This window comes from Octopus bimaculoides, chromosome 10 (assembly GCF_046866305.1).
Source record: "Octopus bimaculoides isolate indiv1 chromosome 10, ASM4686630v1, whole genome shotgun sequence".
Taxonomy (NCBI): Eukaryota; Metazoa; Mollusca; class Cephalopoda; order Octopoda; family Octopodidae; genus Octopus; species Octopus bimaculoides.
This window is the reverse complement of record NC_142937.1, coordinates 92,164,837-92,184,613: the sequence shown is the minus strand read 5'-3', so window position 1 is coordinate 92,184,613 and position 19,777 is coordinate 92,164,837. Positions and strand designations below refer to the sequence as shown.

At 41.1% G+C, this 19,777-nt stretch overlaps 1 protein-coding gene across 1 annotated transcript in view; it reads left to right on the top strand.

Annotated features, from left to right (window-relative positions):
- The window catches only part of LOC106879505 (midnolin-A), a 75,382-nt gene that overhangs the window by 53,590 nt on the left and 2,015 nt on the right, over positions 1-19,777 (top strand). The window contains exons 2-5 of the mRNA XM_089359003.1: positions 16,984-17,071; positions 17,378-17,434; positions 18,795-19,058; positions 19,215-19,560. Of these exons, the coding sequence (XP_089215129.1) occupies positions 16,984-17,071; positions 17,378-17,434; positions 18,795-19,058; positions 19,215-19,560 (755 nt within the window). The remainder of the gene's footprint in view (positions 1-16,983; positions 17,072-17,377; positions 17,435-18,794; positions 19,059-19,214; positions 19,561-19,777) is intronic.

Genomic DNA, 19,777 nt, shown 5'->3' with positions numbered 1-19,777 from the left:
GCCTCACCTCATCACCACCACCACCACCATTATCAATGAATGTGTGTGTGTGAGTGTGTGTGAGATAGCCTTTGCATTTTCACACTTCCATCCTTATCGCTATCACCACCACCACCACCATGGCGTGTGTGTGATAACCACATAACCCCCCGCCTCCACACTATAACCACTGTTCCACTGTTTCCACCACCGCCACCACCATGGTATGGGTGATAGTTACAGCACCACCCCACTCTCAACGTTAGGACTACGATCGCCGCTGCCACTGCCACCATCACCACAACAACAGCAGCCTATGTCATGGCCACCTCTCCCTATTCCTATCTCTACTAATAACCATTGGGCCCCCACCTCCACCACAGTGTGTGTGTGTGTTTGTGTGTTTGTGTGTGTGATAACACACCTCACACTTTCACCTCTTCTTATATCACCACCTCTCTCTTAGCACCCCCTCCTGCCGTCTCATACCTGCTGGAGTCCATACAACCATCACCGCCGCTTCCACCACCACTTCAAAGTTTAGTGTTGTAGAGCCACCTCTCTCACCCACTCCCCTACTCTCCTCTCGCCACCACCACCACCACCACCATCACCCCTCCGTCCCATCCCATCTGAAGTCCAACAGTTTGTCTATGACCATATATGGAATGGTGATGTCGTACTGTTGACCCACTTCAGCTGTGCATTGCCTTTTAATGTGTGGTCGCTTCTGTCTGTTTGACTGTCCGTCCGTCTGATTGACTCCCTGCATAATGATGATGGTGGTGGCGGCGGCGGTGGTGGTGGTGGTGGTGGGGGAGAGTTCGTGTCTATAATGATAGTCGTAGTGCTGAACATGATGATGATGGTGGTGATGGAGATTGAGGCGGTGTTGTGTGTATGTTGTACAGTAGTAATTATGATGAAGGTGGTGGTGGCGATGTGTGTGTGTGTGTGTGTGTGTGTGTGTTTGATGAATAGCGTTGGTGGTGACGGTGGTGAATTAATAGACGTAATGTGTGTGTGTGTGTGTGTTGGATCTGTGAGTGGAGGATGATGTAATATATGTGTACGTGGTGGGGGTTTGCGTATCTTGTTTATTGTCCTAGAGACCCAAGTCGGCTCCGATCAAAGAAAGGTGTTCCATTCCTGATCATCTCATTTTTTTATTTTAATAAGCTTACCCTTGTGTGGATTTAGGTCACGGACCCCTCAGTACTACCTTTGCGGCCCCCAGGTTGGGATCCACGGCGAAGGTAAAGAATACGGGGTAAATTTTCAGATTAACACCCGCACGATTTTCACTAGGGTGTTAGGGTTAGGGTTTTAGGGTCAGGGTTAGGGTTTTAGGGTTACGGTTAGGGTTTTAGGGTTAGGGAATTCTGTCCCTAACCCTAACCCTAACCCTAAAACCCTAACCCTGACCCTAAAATCCTAACCCTAACACCCTAGAGAAAATCGTGCGGGTGTTAATCTGAAAATTTACCGAATACGCACACCTGGTGTAAAGGGTCAGGGCTCCGCCGAAAACGGGTGGTGTGCGTATTGTTTATGTCCGCTGCTGTAGGAACCTACATACCTTTAAAATGTCGGGAATCCAGGTGCTAATTGTCCAACGTGTTTCTTCCTTAATGATAACAGTGTGTGATTTGTAGGTGTGATTTGGTTGTTATTTCTAACCGATCGAACGACCTCTTAGAGACTCCCTTCAGTCACTTCTGTAATGACAGTTGTGATGGGGGCGTGGGGGTGCTGTCGAGGTTAAGGATTTTGTAGGTGTAGTGACTCGCATGCGTGCGTGTGTATGTATGTGTGTTTGGGCGTGTGTGCGTAGCTGCCATATTGTTGTTATTTGCTCCAGTTTGGCCTTGATCTAGCAGATGTATGTTCAAAGGTGTTGCCGCTATGGGACGTCTCAGATATCAAAGTGTATCTAGGGTTACGTTATCTAATGTATGCATATATATATATATATATATATATACATATATATATATATATATATATATATATATATATATATATATATATATATATATATATAGGATATATATATATATATATATATATATATGTGTGTGTGTTTGTGTGTCTGTGTTTGTCCCTACACCATCGCTTGACAACCGATGTTGGTGTGTTTACGTCCGCATCACTTAGCGGTTCGGCAAAAAAGACCGAGAGAATAAGTACTAGGCTTACAAAGAATACGTCCCGGGGTCAATTTATTCGACTAAAGGTGGTGCTCCAGCATGGCCGCGGTCAAATGACTGAAACAAATAAAAAAAAAAAAATATATATATATATATATATATATATATATATATTTGTTTGTGTGGTGTGTTTGTGTTTGCCCCCCCCCCCCCAGCATCGCTTGACAGCCGATAGAATTAAATCCTGGGGTCGATTTCTCCGACGAAAACCCTTTGAGGCGGTGCTGCGGCATGGCCGTAGTCAAATGGACTGCAGCAAGTAAGAGAATAAAAAGATAGGACAGAGTAAAAAGCTCTGAGCGAGATTTGGCTGCTATTTCCTTTTCGCCGATCAAGCGGCTTGATAGGGGGTGGGGGTGGGGCGGCCTTTTCGGTTGGCTCGACGTTTGTGGGGACGGGAGGGGAGGGGGGGAGGGATTGCGTGTGGGGCGCGGTGTGGTGTAGGCTGGGGGTGCACTGATGGTATGTGTTGCTAATGGTTGTGGTATGTGCTTTCCCAATCTCTCTCTCCGTCTTTCTCTCTCTCTGTGTCTTTCTCTCTCTCTCTCTCTCTCTCTCTCTCTCTCTCTCTCTCTTAATCAGCTGAGCGAAGACGTGGAGAGGTGTGCTTCAATAGGCAACATGCTATGTCAGTGGTGTGTGTGTGTGTGTCTGTATTGGACTCAAAAGAAGCGGGTATGCGGGTGTTTGCTCTCCCGGCTTTCAGCTGTTTTTACTAATATTAAAGTCGGGATATGTGTATATATTCTTTTATTCTTTTACTTGTTTCAGTCATTTGACTGTGGTCATGCTGGAGCACCGCCTTTAGTCGAACAAATCGACCCCAGGACTTATTCTTCGTAAGCCTTGTACTTGTCCAAACAGTCTCTTTTGCGAAACCGCTAAGTTACGGGGACGTAAACACACCAACTTTCGTTGTCAAGCGACGATGGTAGGGGGACAAGCGTAGACACACAGACACACACACATACATACATATATATATATATATGACGGTCTTCTCTCAGTTTCCGTCTACCAAATCCACTCACAAAACTTTGGTTAGCTCGAGGTTATAGGAGAAGACACATGCCCTATGTACCACGCAATGGGACTGAACCCGGAACCATGTGGTTGGGAAGCAAGCTACATACCACACGACCACTTCCTGCGCCTAATATATACATATTGTATGTATATATGTGTTTGTATATATATACATGTATGTATGTATATGTTGTGTGTATATATAATATAAATATATATATATATATAAATATATAAATATAAATATATATATATATATATAAATAATATATAAATACATGCATATATCCATGTATATATGTACATACCTACATCTATATGTATACATACATGCATATATGGGTACAGGACATCACAAAAAAACGTTAAACACAATGAGAAACGAAAACGGAAAACGAACTTTTTTTCGAACAAAAAAACAAACAGAAAAACGAGACATGCAACATAAAGAATATTTCCCTTCATCAGTTGTCCCTGTCCATCTACTCGGCGTGGGTGTGTTCGTCTGTGTCTCTCTGCCCACCGCTTGACAACCGGTGCTGGTGTGTTTATGTCCCCGTAACTTAACAGTTCGGTATAATGCATCGATAGAATATTACCAGGCTTAAAAAAGAAATACTGGGGTTGATTCGTTCGACTGAAAATCTTTCAAGGCAGTGCCCCACCATGGCTGCAGTTCAATGATTGAAACAAGCAAAAGATAACATACATGTTGTATGTACATGTTACTCCATTTTTGTATTATAATGTCTTTGTATGAACGGATTCCCACATGGATATCCAATAACAGGAGAACCCCTGCTGTATGATAGCATGTGGTAGCCGATAACCTTGGAGGAGCTTTAATGCTTATTATCCTATTACTTGTTGCAGTCATTCGACACAGCCTTTAGTCGAAGAGTTCGACCTCAGGACTTAGTCTTTGTAAGCCTTGTCTTTATTCTATCGGTCTCTTTGGTCGAACCGCACCAACATCTGTTGTCAAGCGATGGTGGGGATAAACACAGGCACACACATAGACACACGCACACACATATACATACATACATACATACATACATATATATATATATATATATATATATATATATATATATATATATATATATATATATATATATATATATATATATATACACACACGACGGGCTTTAAGTTTCCGTCTACCAAATCCACTCACAAGGCTTTGTTCGGCCCGATGCTATAGTAGATGACACTTGCCCAAGGTGTCACACAGTGGGACTGAACCTAGAACCATGTGGTTGGGAAGCAAGCTTCTTACCACACACCCACACTAATGTGTATGCATGTGTGTGTGTGAAGAGACGGAACGAATACCACAAGTCACCTGGTCCACTTCGTTATTCGTCCACGAATTCGCCGCCCTGTCGGACTGGCGAAACTATAAGCATGAAAGGCTACGCTGACTTGGATGGGATGTGAACTCGGAGCCCAGTGAGTCGAACAAATACCACCAAGCTTTCTGTTCGACGCGTTAACGACTTTGTGTATGTGTGTGTGAGCGTTTGTGCGTGTGTGCGTGCGCATGCGTAGATATTGTGTTGTCCAAAGAGAACAGGTGAAGTGCAAGACTATGTATCTACGTTCATTAATCAATTCTCTTTCATTGTTGAAAAGAAAGTCTTCTGGCGTTTCAAGGTGGGAAAGAAACAAATGTTTCTTTGGTCTTAATATTTTCTAATCAAGATAACATTTCCCCTTATTATTGGTAAGATGTTGTCATCTCTTCGGTAAATTGGTCTGGATGCTAAGAAGCACTTCATATCATTTTTAACCTCATTCCAATTCAGAATCTGTCTTCCCTTTAAATAATGTTGGAACAATCTGAAAAGATGGTAATCAAACGGAACAAGGTCAAGAGAGTAAGAAGGATGAGACGAAATTTCCATATTTAGTATCGTAATGTTTTGGGTAATATTCAGTGCTTACCAACCACATGGTTTCGGGTTCAGTCCCACTGTATGACACCTTTGGCAAGTGTCTTCTACAATAGCCTCGGGCCGACCAAATCCTTGTGAGTGGATGTGTAGAGGTGTTTGTGTGTTTATGTTTGTCCCCCCCCCACACACACAACATCGCTTGACAACCGATGCTGGTGTGTTTACGTTCCCGTAATTTAGCGGTTCGTCGGCCAAAGAGACCGATAGAATAAGTACTAGGCTTACAAAGAATAAGTCCTGGAGTCGATTTGCTCGACTAGAATGGCGGTGCTCCACCACATATATATATATATGTGTGTGTGTGTGTGTGTGTGTGTGTGTATGTATGAGCGTGTGTGTGTATTCCACACGCGCGCACCCCTCCCCCACCACACAATTTAAAGAGTTCAGTGAACTTGCTGTTAGGACTGGAAAATCCAGCGTCAGACGCACGCACGCCCACAATCCTTAATCGTTGGTCCGACAAAATATAGTTTGTTGAAGGAGGTCTGGCGCCCTGTTACTCTGTAGTTTCCACACCATGCATCTGCTTCTTCTTCAGAGAAATCTGACCTGGCTTGGTCAAAGATGTGTGGCGAACCCGTTGCTCTGGGCCCTGGACTGGCGTCTAACCCACCGTGAGCTGCTCCTCCTGATCGTTACACACCAACTCCTACAAACATACGCGTCGTATGTTCGTGTATATAACGCGCGTGCCGTGTGTGATATGTCAAGGACACGTTGGCCCAGGATGGGCACGGTTAGAATGCATTTGGTCATATACGCTCAATGGGGGCAGTCAATTGGCTGCGTAACGACCACCACCACCACTACCATCGCCATCGTCACCATTAAAAACAGAAAAACCCTTATGATTTCAAGTGATAACGATCTAGTCAAGTTTCCTACCCCTCTCATACTACGACGTTCGCCTCCTCCCCTCTTGCTACTTCTCCTAGTACTACTCCCTCCTCCTCCTCCTCTTACTGCCACCTCCTCTCTACTATAATCATTTGACACTTCATTCATTTACATTGAAGTGGAACTTTTCCGTTCTTTTGTTTATAAATTGACTTAACGACTACACACACACACACACACACACACACACACACACACACACACACACACGCACACACACACACATTTATATTATGAATAATATAAAATCAACTACATACGCCACACAAACGTGCACATACACACACACATACTGTGTCTATCGGATACAAACACTTACAAATATGTATATGTATATATATATATATATATATATATATATATATATATATATATATGTGTGTGTGTGTGTGTGTGTGTGTATATATATATGTGCATATAAATATGTATGTGTGCGTGTGTGTGTGTGTGTATACAACGTATTCATACAGATAAAACGCATAGAAACACATACACACACACTCATACACATACGCACATACACACGCACGTTATTGTGTTTTCATTCCCTCATTGCTATGTTTCCCTCTCTTCTTCGTTAACCCATTTCTCACCCAATCACCTCACTAGTACAGATTCTATAAACCCTGCACACGCTCTGCACTGACTCTAATGACGGTAGTGACGGTCGGGGTGGCTGTGATGAGGGTGACGCTCTCGTTGCGGTTCTTACTGTCGTTGCTGTGGTGGTATAGGTGGTGGTGGCTGTGGTAGTTACTGTGATTATTGTAATGGAATTAGTGGTTGTGATCGTGGTGGTGGTGGTTACGTTTCTTATTACAATGGTTGGCCTAGTCATTACGGTTTGGTATATATATATATACACACACACACACACACACACATATATATATATATATATATATATATATATATATATATATATATATATATATATATATGTTTCTTCCTCCGTCTTCCGTTTCTATTAGACTTTCCTCTGTCTCCTGTTTCTGAAGAAGAGCGTTTGCTCGAAACGTTAAGCCATCTTTCTTTCCTTCCCCGAGCGTCTGCTTATGCTTTGCATGTACCACGTCCTCGCGTTGTTGTTTTGTTTTCTTGTGTTTGTTCTTCGTTTTTATTATTATTTTCTATATATATATATATGCACACACACACGCGCACTCATACGTGTGTTTGTGCTTGTCTCCCCATAGCCGTTTGGCAATTGGTGTGGGTTTGTTTACGTCTCTAACTTGGCGGTTCGGCAAAAGAGACCGATAGAATAAGTACGTACAAGCTTAACAAACCGATTCTTTCAACCAAAATTCTTAAAGACGGTGTTCCAGTATGGCCGCTGTCTAACGACTGAAACAGATAAAAGACAAACCGCAAACATTAAACTTATTTTATTGATGAGTTCGGCAGTTTGCGGATTATACTTATATCGAAAGATGCCCACTGTTCTTGTTCTTCTGATGGCATTGTACATACATACATACATACACATATATATATTTTTCTTTTCTTTTATTTGTCTCAGTCATTTGACAGCGGCCATGCTGGAGCACCGCCTTTAATCGAACAAATTTGAACCCTGGGCTTATTCTTTGTGAGCCTAGTACTTATTCTATCGGCCTATTTTGCCGAACCGCTAAGTTGCGGGGACGTAAACACACCAGCATCGGTTGTCAAGCATACACACACACATATATACGAGCTTCTTTCAGTTTCCGTCTACCAAATCCACTCACAAGGCTTTGGTCGGCCCGAGGTTGTAGTAGAAGACACTTGCCCAAGGTGCCACGTAGTGGGACTGAACCCGGAACCATGTGATTGGTAAGCGTGCTTCTTACTGCACAGCCACTCCTGTGCATATATATATATATACATACATACATACATACACATATATATATATATATATATATATATATATATGCACACACACACCCACCCACATCACCTCATGGAGACGAAACAGAGCAAAGGATTGGGTGAATGGATTATTTACGAGTCCAAATGTATGGCTTATGTTCGAGTCCAAACGCATCGCTTATATACGAGTCCAAATGCATGGCTTATTTACGGATCCAAACGAATGGCTTATTTACGAATCGAAAGATATGGCTCATTTACGAGTCCAAACGTATGGCTTATTTACGAGTCCACAAGCATTCTTGAACCGGTGATTACATTCCATTTATGCATATCACTGCTTAACGTTCCTACTTGGTAAGTTACAGTGAGCCGCTGCGTCGCGTTATCAGCCATCGTACGATGACTAGAATAGCAGAAGAGAATCACTGTCTTCCATCAATTCGCAGCGTCCCCTGCCCAGTGTCTGTGGCCGAAGAGGAGACAACTACTACGAAATGCTGCATCTCCACAGTCTGGAAAGTGGGCGCAGCGAATTGATGATCTACGTGTATTTACACCGTTTGTCTACATCGAGAAATTCCCTCCTTGTCAAAACACAGTAAATGGCTTATTTACAAGGCCAAATGTGTCTCAAGCATATTTGAACTAATAATTAACAGTGCGTTTATACATATCATCACTGCTTAGTGATCCTACTTGCGTAACATTTATAGTTTTAGAGTTGCTGGCTGTGACAGTCACCCGTTTTTCTTGCGAAGTTGAACGTAGTGAACTTCTCTCATTTCCTGTGTTTTTTTTTCCAACTTGTGCTTGGCTCAGTTTTATTCTATTTTTGTAGTATTTGAAGTGGATAAAAACCGAAACCCCTTCTGGAGAAGACGTCGGCAACTCTTAAGGGTTATTTTCTTTGTTGTTTAGGCCTTGCACGAAGACATCCATTGAACCGAATTATCGTCAAAATAGTTCCAATTTAGACTGACCCGTCTATTTTACAAATATTATGTGTCAAACAATGGATTATCCGATGTAATTTTAATCGTTTATTTGTTTCAGTCGTTGGACTGCGGCCATGCTGGGGCACCGCCCTGAAGAGCTTTAGTCTAAAAATCAACCCCAGTAGTTGATTTTTTATCTGATGCTTATTCTATCGTTAGCTTTTGCTGTAAAACTGATTACCAAGCTGGTATAGGGGACACACGGACACACACACACGTGCGCGCGTGACAGGATTTTACTCCGTTTCCGTGTACCAAATCAACTAACAGGCATTGGTTGGCCCCGGGCTATAGGAAAAGGCACCTGCGTTTGATACAAGGGAAATTGGGCTGCTATGTTTTGCAGATCGAGCAACCTCGTTTGGGCGTCTTAGATAACATCCACAGACGTTCTGATAAAAAGTAAGCGTGATGGCCTCGGTGAACTGTGGCAAAATAGAACAAAGTGTTTTGTCTCAGAAAGACAATGATATATCTGCAGCAGGATTGAACGCACGACCTATGGCCTCCATGAATAATTGCATATTATATAATAGCTCGCCCACAGCGCCGTCTCACCTCTGATCTACAGCTGGGTTGACGGAAACCGGTTTGTAGATTCATCTAGGACGTTCACCGCTACAAGAATTCGCTTTTCGTGTGTGTGTGTGTGTACACTCAGTAAGCACTCGCCACATCGTGGTTCACCTATTGCACCCTCCGTACATCACGAATTTTCTGGCTAATATATGTAAATTTATAGCGCGGGCTCCTCAGTTTATCGCGGGTTTCTGCGGCCGATGGGTGTTTATGTTTTTTTTTAGATTTTAATTCTTTCTGCGGTAAAATAAGCATTTTCACGCCAGAAAATTAATAAATCAATAAATAAAAATGCAGTACTGCACCGTATAACACATTAATTAAAATATATCAAAAGGAAATACGTTGTGTGCCGCAAACAAAGAATCGCACATCCTGTGTGGAAAACGAAACCCGGGAGGCGAGCGTGTGGTGTTGCTTTGCATTTATAATAAAATAAATATATATACAAATGAATATATATACATAAACAGTACAGGACTGTTTCGACTTCGCGGGGAGTTTTTGGAAAGTAACACTCGCGATAGTCGAGGTCTTTACTGTACACACACGCACGCTTGTATGTATATATATATATGTGTGTGTGTGTGTACGGACGTATATGAATTCATCCAAGATATTCATTAACCCAACAAAAACGAACCTGGGAGAGAGAGAAAGAGAGAAAGCAAAAACAGCAGCGGCCTATCTCTCTGTTCTCATCGCCGTCCCCACATACCAACTCATGCATTGAAATTTAGGCAACGCTATATGTAAGTCACATGCTTCAGGGGGGAAAAAGGCAAAGAAAAAAGTAATAACAGTAATAATAATAATAAAGGAAACAGCTTTGCGTGTGTGATATACGTCTGTTCTTGATTGATCTTTCAGTGTTTATTGTAGTCATTCTACTTACCGACCGGCTGCTCTGCTGGTTTAGAAAAAAAAATATCCTGAAGAGAATGATTTAAGAAAGGCCGCGTTGTTTGTCTTTTGTTTTGCATCATACGTTTTTCCCATAACCTTTCGCCCACCTTTAAAAATATTGTTGAAAGGTGCGTGGCTTGGTGGCTGAGTGTGTGTGTGTGTGTGTGTGTGGGGGGGGGGTTCGGTTCGTGATCATATCAGGTCTTCGGTTCGATTCGTGACACCGGACTTGAATCGCATTGTCCTTCTTCAGCAAATTATTTCGTTTCTTTTCATTTCACGCTGCCCAATTCATCGAGTGAATGTGTACCAACACTAAGGCGATGCTCTCTCTTTCTCTCCTTCGCCCTCACATCTTGGATGTCTTTTATTTCATCAAGGAGTGTCAAAAGGGCATATATGTTTGCCCACAACCACACTGGAAGGCATCGCACCACAAGGTTTGTGGTTGCTACCTACCTAGCCTTACATTCGCCCGCTTTTGAGCTGGTTGTGTTTTTTAATGTAACAAAATTATTTCAAACAATTCAATGCTCAACGTTTTTGTATAAGAGCCTCTCTATCAGTATATGCAGGCCACTATATGCAGATAAACCTCTGGTCACTGTATAAAGATGGGCGAACGGACGGACGCATAAACGGATGCAGGAATAGACGGTCAGATAGACAATACAATAGGTTTCGTGTAGATTTTCATCGAACCATTAGTAGTAGTAGTGGTGGTGGTGGTGGTGGTGGTGGTGATAGTAGTAGTAGTAGAAGTAGTGGTGGTGGTGGTGGTGGTGGTGATAGTAGTAGTAGTAGAAGTAGTGGTGGTGGTGGTGGTGGTGGTAAGCACTACCACCACTACTGTTATTAAGGACAGCATTATTATTCGCAGGACGACGAGGCGGTTCTGCATGCACTCGTCCAGTGCCCGAGCATTGTTGACTTGTGGGTTTATGTCGAACACCTGCTGTCGCTTGTGGGACGGATCCAGCTTGTCAACTGAATCCATCGTGAAGATCGCCCCGCTGCTTTTTTTTCTTTTGACCGTAACTTAGCGGTCCGGCAAAAAGAGAGCGATAGAATAAATACTGGGCTTCCAAAGAATAAATCCCGGAATCGATTTCCTCGACGAAAGGCGGCGCTTCAGTACGGCCGCAGTCAACTGACTGAAACAAATAGAATTATTATTATTATTATTATTATTATTATTTGTAGTAGTAGTAGTAGTAGTAGTAGTAGTAGTAGTAGTAGTAGTAGTAGTAGTAGTAACAACAACACTGCTGAAGTGCTTCCCCCCTTCTTAGACGTTGATGCTGTGTTTATTTTCAAGAAAAACAAGTTTGTTTTGTCTGAAACTTCTTCCCCCCAGTTTTATTTACTTTAAGCCATAACTCCTATCTTTACTACAGCAGTTGTTGTTGTTGTTGTTGTTGATGTGTTTGTTGTTGTTTCTGCCACTACAGTTGTTTTTGTTGATGTGTTTGTTGTTGTTTCTGCCACTACAGTTGTTTTTGTTGATGTTCTCGCTGTTGTTGTTCCCGTTAGCTGCTATCCCATGTCTTGCACTGGTGGAAGTGTTAGTTGCAGTAAGGGTGGTAGTAGTCTGTGGCGTTGGCGGTGAAGCAGTGGTAGTGGTGGTCGTGATAGTAATTCTAGTTTGATAATGGTGATGGTGGTGGTGGTGGTGGTGGTGATGGTACAGGTATACAGTCGTTATAGTGATGGTAGTTTGATGGCGGTGGCGGCGATTGCATTGTTGCAGATGTACTCGTTCGAATCCTTTCTACTATAGGCACAAGGCCTGAAATTTTGATGGGGGGCGGGGAATCGATTACATCGACCCCAGTTCTTCACTGGTACGTGTATTGGTTTGTTTGCGATGGCAATAATCAAATAGAAAACGACAACGGGAGGGACAGGTTTTGACAAATATAGTGTTTAGCGATTAGAGGAAAGAAACTTTAACGTTTTGTACGCTAGTCTTTCATCAGAAGGGAAAGAGGGTTGAGAAAAAAGGAAAAAAACGGACGAAGGATCAGAGTTTGTGTGGAAATATACATACATACATACATACATACATACATGTACGTATGTATGTATGTATGTATGTATTTATGGATGTAAGCTTTCCCTACACGTTTACCTCTTATCTAAATGTATGAAGGACTTTGGAACGTCAAAGACAGTTAATCTCTCTCAATATATATATGGACCATAAAAAAAACTTGGCTGTAAAAAGGATTTAGATAATCCTATCAGGTGGTGCTATTAAGTTAGACATGGCCTGGACCAATTTTTGGTCGAAACATATCTAAGTTTTATATATACATCTATCTATCTATCTATCTATCTATCTATCTATCTATCTATCTATCTATCTATCTATCTCTCTCTCTCTCTCTCTCTCTCTCTCTCTCTCTCTATATATATATATATATATATATATATATATATATATATATATATATATATATATATATGTATATAGATGTATACATACATACATACGTATATATATAAGAAACACTTAGTTTAGACTGGTGGTAGCTGATGAAGGAAATGTTCTCTATGTGGCGTGTGTGTTTTCTGTGGTCTGTTTATGTTCTGTTTTTCATTTTGTCCACGTTTTTTTCGTGACGTCCTGCACCCAGATATGCATCTATATATACATGTAGATGTAGGTATGTACATACATGTACGCATATATGCATATACTCACATATTTGTATTATATATATATATATATATATATATATATATAGATGTGTGTGTGTGTGTATACTGTAGTAAGGCACTGAATAAAGGTTCGCATTTGCTATTCATTTTCATGAATGAACACTAAGCTTACAATGTCGTAAACACACGCACACACACACATCCACACACATCCACACCCCTAGCGTACCTCCTCTTTCTCTTTCTTTGTATCTATTACACCCTTTATCTTTCACTATCTCACTCTACTCGTTAGTTAGCTCAACGTGTAGCGCAGCGAGAATATCTCCTTATTTGGTAAAGCCCTCTCTCTCTCTCTTTTCTTCTCTCTCCCTCCCACCGTCTTACTTCCTTCACCCTCCCCTCTCCTATATTTATCTCGCCACCTAAACTATGAATGAACAGCAACTGTTGAACACGTGCTTTCGTGGTAGAGTTTTAGTTTTCAGCTGTGTTTGTACTTACATCCATAATCTACATTATACATACATACTTGCATTATACACATACGCAAATTGCAGAAATAAATGTATATACACACACACAAACACACAAAAGTATGTATACACTCTGAAAAATTACACACGCATGTATCTATATATGTATATATCTATGTATATATTAATTATAGTAAAGGGTAAAAGTTATTAATGCTTTTACCAAACGGTCAGAGCGTAAATAAAGGCTTTCCTTATAGGTAAATTTTTAAAATATCTTAATAATTGACTGAGGCCTGGAAAGCCAGGAGGTTGCACCAGGCTCCAATCTAATCTGGCAAAGTTTCTACAGCTGGATGCCCTTCCTAATGCCAACCACTCCGAGAGTGTAGTGGGTGCTTTTTACATGCCACCGACACAGGAGCCAGTTAAGCGAGCCTGGCTTCGATCACTTATAATTGTGTGTGTGTGTGTGTCCCCTTTTATCGTGTGTTTGTTTCAGTCATTGGATTGTAGCCATGCTGGGGGTTATTGCATCAAAGGTTCTGTCCAGAATCTGGGTAACCTTTTTCGAGAAGCGGGTCGCACTACTAAAGAACCGAAGGTTATTATTTCTCGTCATTGAGGTGAAAACAATTACTGCTGTGATTGGTTGAAATTACCGAAATACGACAACTTTTAACATGAAATAAGTTCGAATATACAAGAGAAAAAGATGTTTTATACGACACATTCTACCAGTATCCTAAGTTTGAAAGTGTTTCGTTAGAAAACAAATGGTGTCCGCCAAATCAGAAAGATCCCCGAACGGAGTTAGAAGAAGCGTTTCGCACCAGAAGACAACACAACACCCTGGTCCGGGAATCGAACCTACGATGTTGCTATCGTAAGTGCAGCACCCTGACCTCTAAGCTACCTTTGCCCTGCGCCCTCACAATAGATAACTTAGTTTCAGTCACTAGTTAGAAGACGTCTGCTGCTAAAGATAGTTGTTACAGTTTGGTCGTGGCGGCGGCGGCGGTGCTGGAGGTCGTTGTTGTTGTTGTTGTCGTACAGATGTTATTAAGGTCGTTCGTTCATTGAAAGACACGAATGCTTATTACCAGTCATAAACAACTGCTTTGTTTAATCCGTCTGCTCTGATGAATAATAAAGATGTCAGGCAAACGTGAATTAGTTTATATAGCTCTCTCTCTCTGTGTCTCTCTCTCTGTCTCTGTCTGTCTGTCTGTCTCTCTCTCTCTCTCTCTCTCTATATATATATATATATATATATATGTATATATATAAACAATATATGAGTATATGCATATATATGTACGTGTATGTATATACGTTCATCTACATGTACATATAGATACATATATATATATACATATGTATATATAGGTACTTATCTGCTCCATCATAGATACACATTCGTATAGATAAACATACGCACCTAGCACGTGTGTGTGCGCGTTTTTTTAAACACAAACACATTGTTTCATGTTGAAGTATTTAAAATCAAAACTGTACATCACACACACTCTCACGTACACGAAACGTGGGTGGATGAATAGAAGCGACGTTTTCAACTGTCCATCATCACCAACGCCAACACCAGACTACAGGGGTGTTCAAAATGTCTCTCCGCAGTAAAGTACTTTATTGCAAAATAAGTATATATATAAGATGGTATAACACTTCAAAAGAATATATTAGACTTTACAAGACTTCAAAAAAACTTTTATTATATGAAGTGTTGAAAGTGTCGTCCTTCGTTTTCAATGCACAAGTTGACTCTTTTACTCATGCTTTGAAATACATCTTGGAGCGTCTGACTCTTGGAGAGTCTGACTCTTAGAGAGCCTGACTCTTGGACAGTCTGACTCTTGGACAGTCTGACTCTTGGAGAGTCAGGATGAAAAAATTCAGTGCGGAGAGACTTTTTGAACATCCTATACTATCTCGCTGTTTGATACCCGCCCCCTCTCTCTCGCATTCTTCTTTTACTCTTTTACTTGTTTCAGTCATTTGACTGCGGCCATGCTGGAGCACTGCCTTTAGTCGAGCAAGTCGACACCAGGACTTATTCTTTGTAAGCCTAGTACTTATTCTATCGGTCTCTTTTGCCGAACGGCTAAGTTACGGGAACGTAAACACACCAGCATTGGTTGTCAAGCGATGTTGGGGGGACAAATACAGACACACAAACACACAGACACACACACACACACACACACACACACACACACACACACACACACACACACATATACATATATACATATACATACATACGACGGGCTTCTTTCAGTTTCCGTCTACCAAATCCACTCAGAAGGCTTTGGTAGGCCCGAGGCTATTGTAGAAGACACTTGCCCAAGGTGCCACGCAGTGGGACTGAACCTGAAATCATGTGGTTGGTAAGCAAGCTACTTACCACACAGCCACTCCTGCGCCTATGTATACTCTTTTACTTTTACTAAGGGCGGTGCTCCAGCATGGCTGCACTCAAGAGAGTATATCTACACGTGTGTGAGTGTGTGTGTGTTTGTCCTATGGCTTTTCATTTCTGTCTTGATGTTCTTTGTGGTTTTTAGTCTAAAACAATGTTACTCCATTGGCAATGCAGTTGTTGTTGTTGTCTGTTGTAAAACTTGTCGTCCTGTTGTGCAGTTTTATTATGTGAAAGAAGAGAGAAATAAATAGTTTATTTGGAAAACAAGTGTAAAGTTTATTGATATGAAGTAAAAACAAGGCTTAAACAAGTTTTATTGAAATTCCTGCCAACATGGAAAACAAAGAAAAAAAAAAGAAATCAAGATTAAAAATTATATTTGATTATGTTGGTGGTGGTGGTGGTGGTGGTGGGGTAATGTCTATGATGATGATATTGAGGGATGTGGCGGTGTTGATGTTGGTTGATAAAATAAGTACCAGCCAAGCACTGGGGGTGGGGTGGAAGTGGGGTGGTGGTGATGTAACTGACTTACCCCCTCCCCCCAAATCTCAATCCTTGTGCCTATAGTAGAAAGGATTATTATTGTTGTTCTTCTTATTATTATTCCCTTCATCCTTTCAGGATCGATTAAATTAATACCAGTTATGTACTGGGGTCAATGTATCGACTTAATCCCTTCCCCCAAATCTGAGGCCTTGTGCTTCCAGTAGAAAGGATTATTATTATTATTATTATTATTATTATTATTATTATTATTATTATTATTATCATTATTATTATCATCATCATCATCATCATCATCATCATCATCATCATCATCATCATCATCATCATCATCATCATCATCATCATCATCATCATCATCATCATCATCATCATCATCATCATCATCATCATCATTATTATTATTATTATTATTATTATTATTTTTTGTATAAACTAATCATTTTGTGTTTATTTTTTTTATTTTTTTAACCGCAGACCCCTGAAAGAAGGAAGTTTGTTAGAAAACCAAGTTACAGAATTCAGTCGTATTTTCCTGTTCCCAAATATGGAAAGTGGAATGACGGTAAGTGTCTTTAAGCCTTTAAGAATTTCAAACAGCCACATCTGGGCCCAAATTGCTGTTTTAATGTTTCAGCCGGTCAGATCCAGCCTCTCACTCCTACCCTGCAATGTCATTTTAAAAAGAAACCTGAGGAAGGCTGGAGGGTATATCAGCCGAAACGTTGTGTTAACAACAAACACGATGAGGACAAATATCTGTCAAATGTAAATAATGTAAATAATTCCTCATCTCTTGAATATAGAACTGAATTCAATTCTATGTTATCTACATAAGTAATATCGTGTTTTATTCTATCCATCTTTTCAGTTCCATCGAACAGATGTTGGCGTCATCCAGGCACTTGAGAACCTTTCAGAGTCACAGGTACAATTTCTCAAATGCTTACCTCCTTCATCTATTCTCTTTCTTTAGTTATTTCTAAATATCATTTGATTTTGGTAGAGACATACTGAGACCACATATTAAACACATGCACTGTTGTTATAACCTGCTTCCATTGAAAAGTGTCAGGATGTGTTGCTCTTGGCATTCTGAATCGAAATATTTTCAGGCTCAATAAAATAAAGTACTATTCAAGTATCTAAGGCATTGACTAAAGCTCCTCCCCTCAAAATTCCTTGCCTTGTGCCAAAATTTTAATCAACTATTATTATTATTATTATTATTATTATTATTATTATTATTATTATTATTATTATTATTATTAATGAGTGAGTGAGCAGTGCATGCCATCAAAGTGACACTGGGGTACAAATATACGAAGCCCAGTATACCCATCATGACTACCCGTCTGATAAGGGTACACCAGGCACATATATCACGACCTTATGTGCGCGACATGTTGATCTCATATCAAGATAAACAGCACATGACCTTGCAGGTGGGGCCCAGTTAGAATTTTCTTTAGGTCGAGTAGCCTATCCCGCTCAAAAGGTCCCTGAATAAGGGTTGTTTAAGGGTGTTGAGCAAAACACCCATGTTTCCAAAGGTGAATTATCCAAACCCCAAAGAATTCCTTTCAACACATGGCTATGATGCTCCCCCACTACTTCTGCTCATGATCAGAGATGTACATATCGTCAGACACCAAAGGGACATGCTCAGCTGGTTACAGTCAAAACATCGGACAAGCAAATCTGTGGTATTGAGCAGAATATTTGCTGTAGACCATCTTTTATACCAAGACAAAACAATGTACATTATTATTATTATTATTATTGCCTTTGCACAGCTTCTAACGCTGGAGATGTACCACAATGTCAGCTGTTCAATACCAGTGAACTAATGTAACACCCTTTATTTTTCGAGCACCTTCCGGAGTATTCAAACGGTTCCAAGCAGTGCTGTTTTCTGCAAGTGCTCCACCCTTATTGCAGACCCTATTTGTTCCATGTACTTCTTGAAAGTTTTGCTCACTGTTCCCAGGGCTTCGACAATTATTGGTACTACTACCATCTTTTTCATCGACAACAACTACTTAACCACCTGAGCTAACCTGTCATATCTCTCGACTTTTCTTTCTTCCTTATCGTTTACCTTGTTGTCAGCTGGGCATACTATGTCTATGATCCAGCATAGTTTGTTTTCTTTCTCAATTAAGACTATGTCCGGATTCTTCCAGCATAGTTTGTTTTATTATTATTATTATTATTATTATTATTATTATTATTATTATTATTATTATTATTATTATCATTTATTTATTTATTTTCTTTCTTTTTAGGTAAATGACTTTCTGTCAGGCCGTGCTCCTCTCCTGTTGGCCATGAAACTCGGAGATCACATGATGTTTGTGCAGCTGCAGCTCTCTACGTCATCATGCACACAGCGCAGTCAGACAAAACATGCGCAGTGCAGTGCAGAAACTAAGGACAAAGGAAGCAGCGTTGCAGTAGGGCCGGTGTTTAACTCAACGGCCCTTGCTGAACTGGGTCACAATCTTTCACAGAAATTAAGGGAACTTTCCAAGCTGTCGACACATCCCAGAGTAAGTTGTCATTGTTAATGTTGCTGCTACTGCTCTTGTTGTTGTTGTTGTTGTTGTTGTTGTCCTTATTCCTATTGTCATTGTTATTTTTTCTTTGTTGTTGTTGTTATTGTTGCTGCTATTATATCGCCAGGTTTGTTGTTTACTCGCAAACAGGTTCCTGGAGATCATTGCAGCTCTGCAACAGCAACAGCAGCAGCAGCAGCGACAGCGACAGCGACAGCGACAGCCACGTCTGCTGACACATCATTCCCAGTCTCAGAGAAATACCAAAGTATTCCAATCGTGTCGCCGGGCAAGCCCAGTGCCACATCACCGAGCACCCCTTCACCCGTCGCCCAGCCATCATCAGTTGTCGCACCCATCCAACCATCACCTGTCACCCCGTCACCAGCTGCCACTGGGAACAATGCCAAAAGCTGTAGCAGTGAACCAATTTCTGGCGCCATCATTGAGAATATGCAACATATTGGTCAGGGAGTTTATTCTGGAACATTCTCCGGTAAGCAAAGAATTCTTTTTTTTTTTCTTTTTGCATTTTTCTTGATTCCTTTTCAGTAACAGCAGCAGCTGTGTGTGGTGGCGGTGGTGGTGGTGGTGGTGGTGGTGGTGGTGGTGGTAGTGGTGGTGGTGGTGGTGGTGGTGGTGGTCGTCGTCGTCGTCGTCGTCGTCGTCGTCGTCGTCGTCGTGGTGGTTCTGGTCGTGGTGGTTGTGATGGC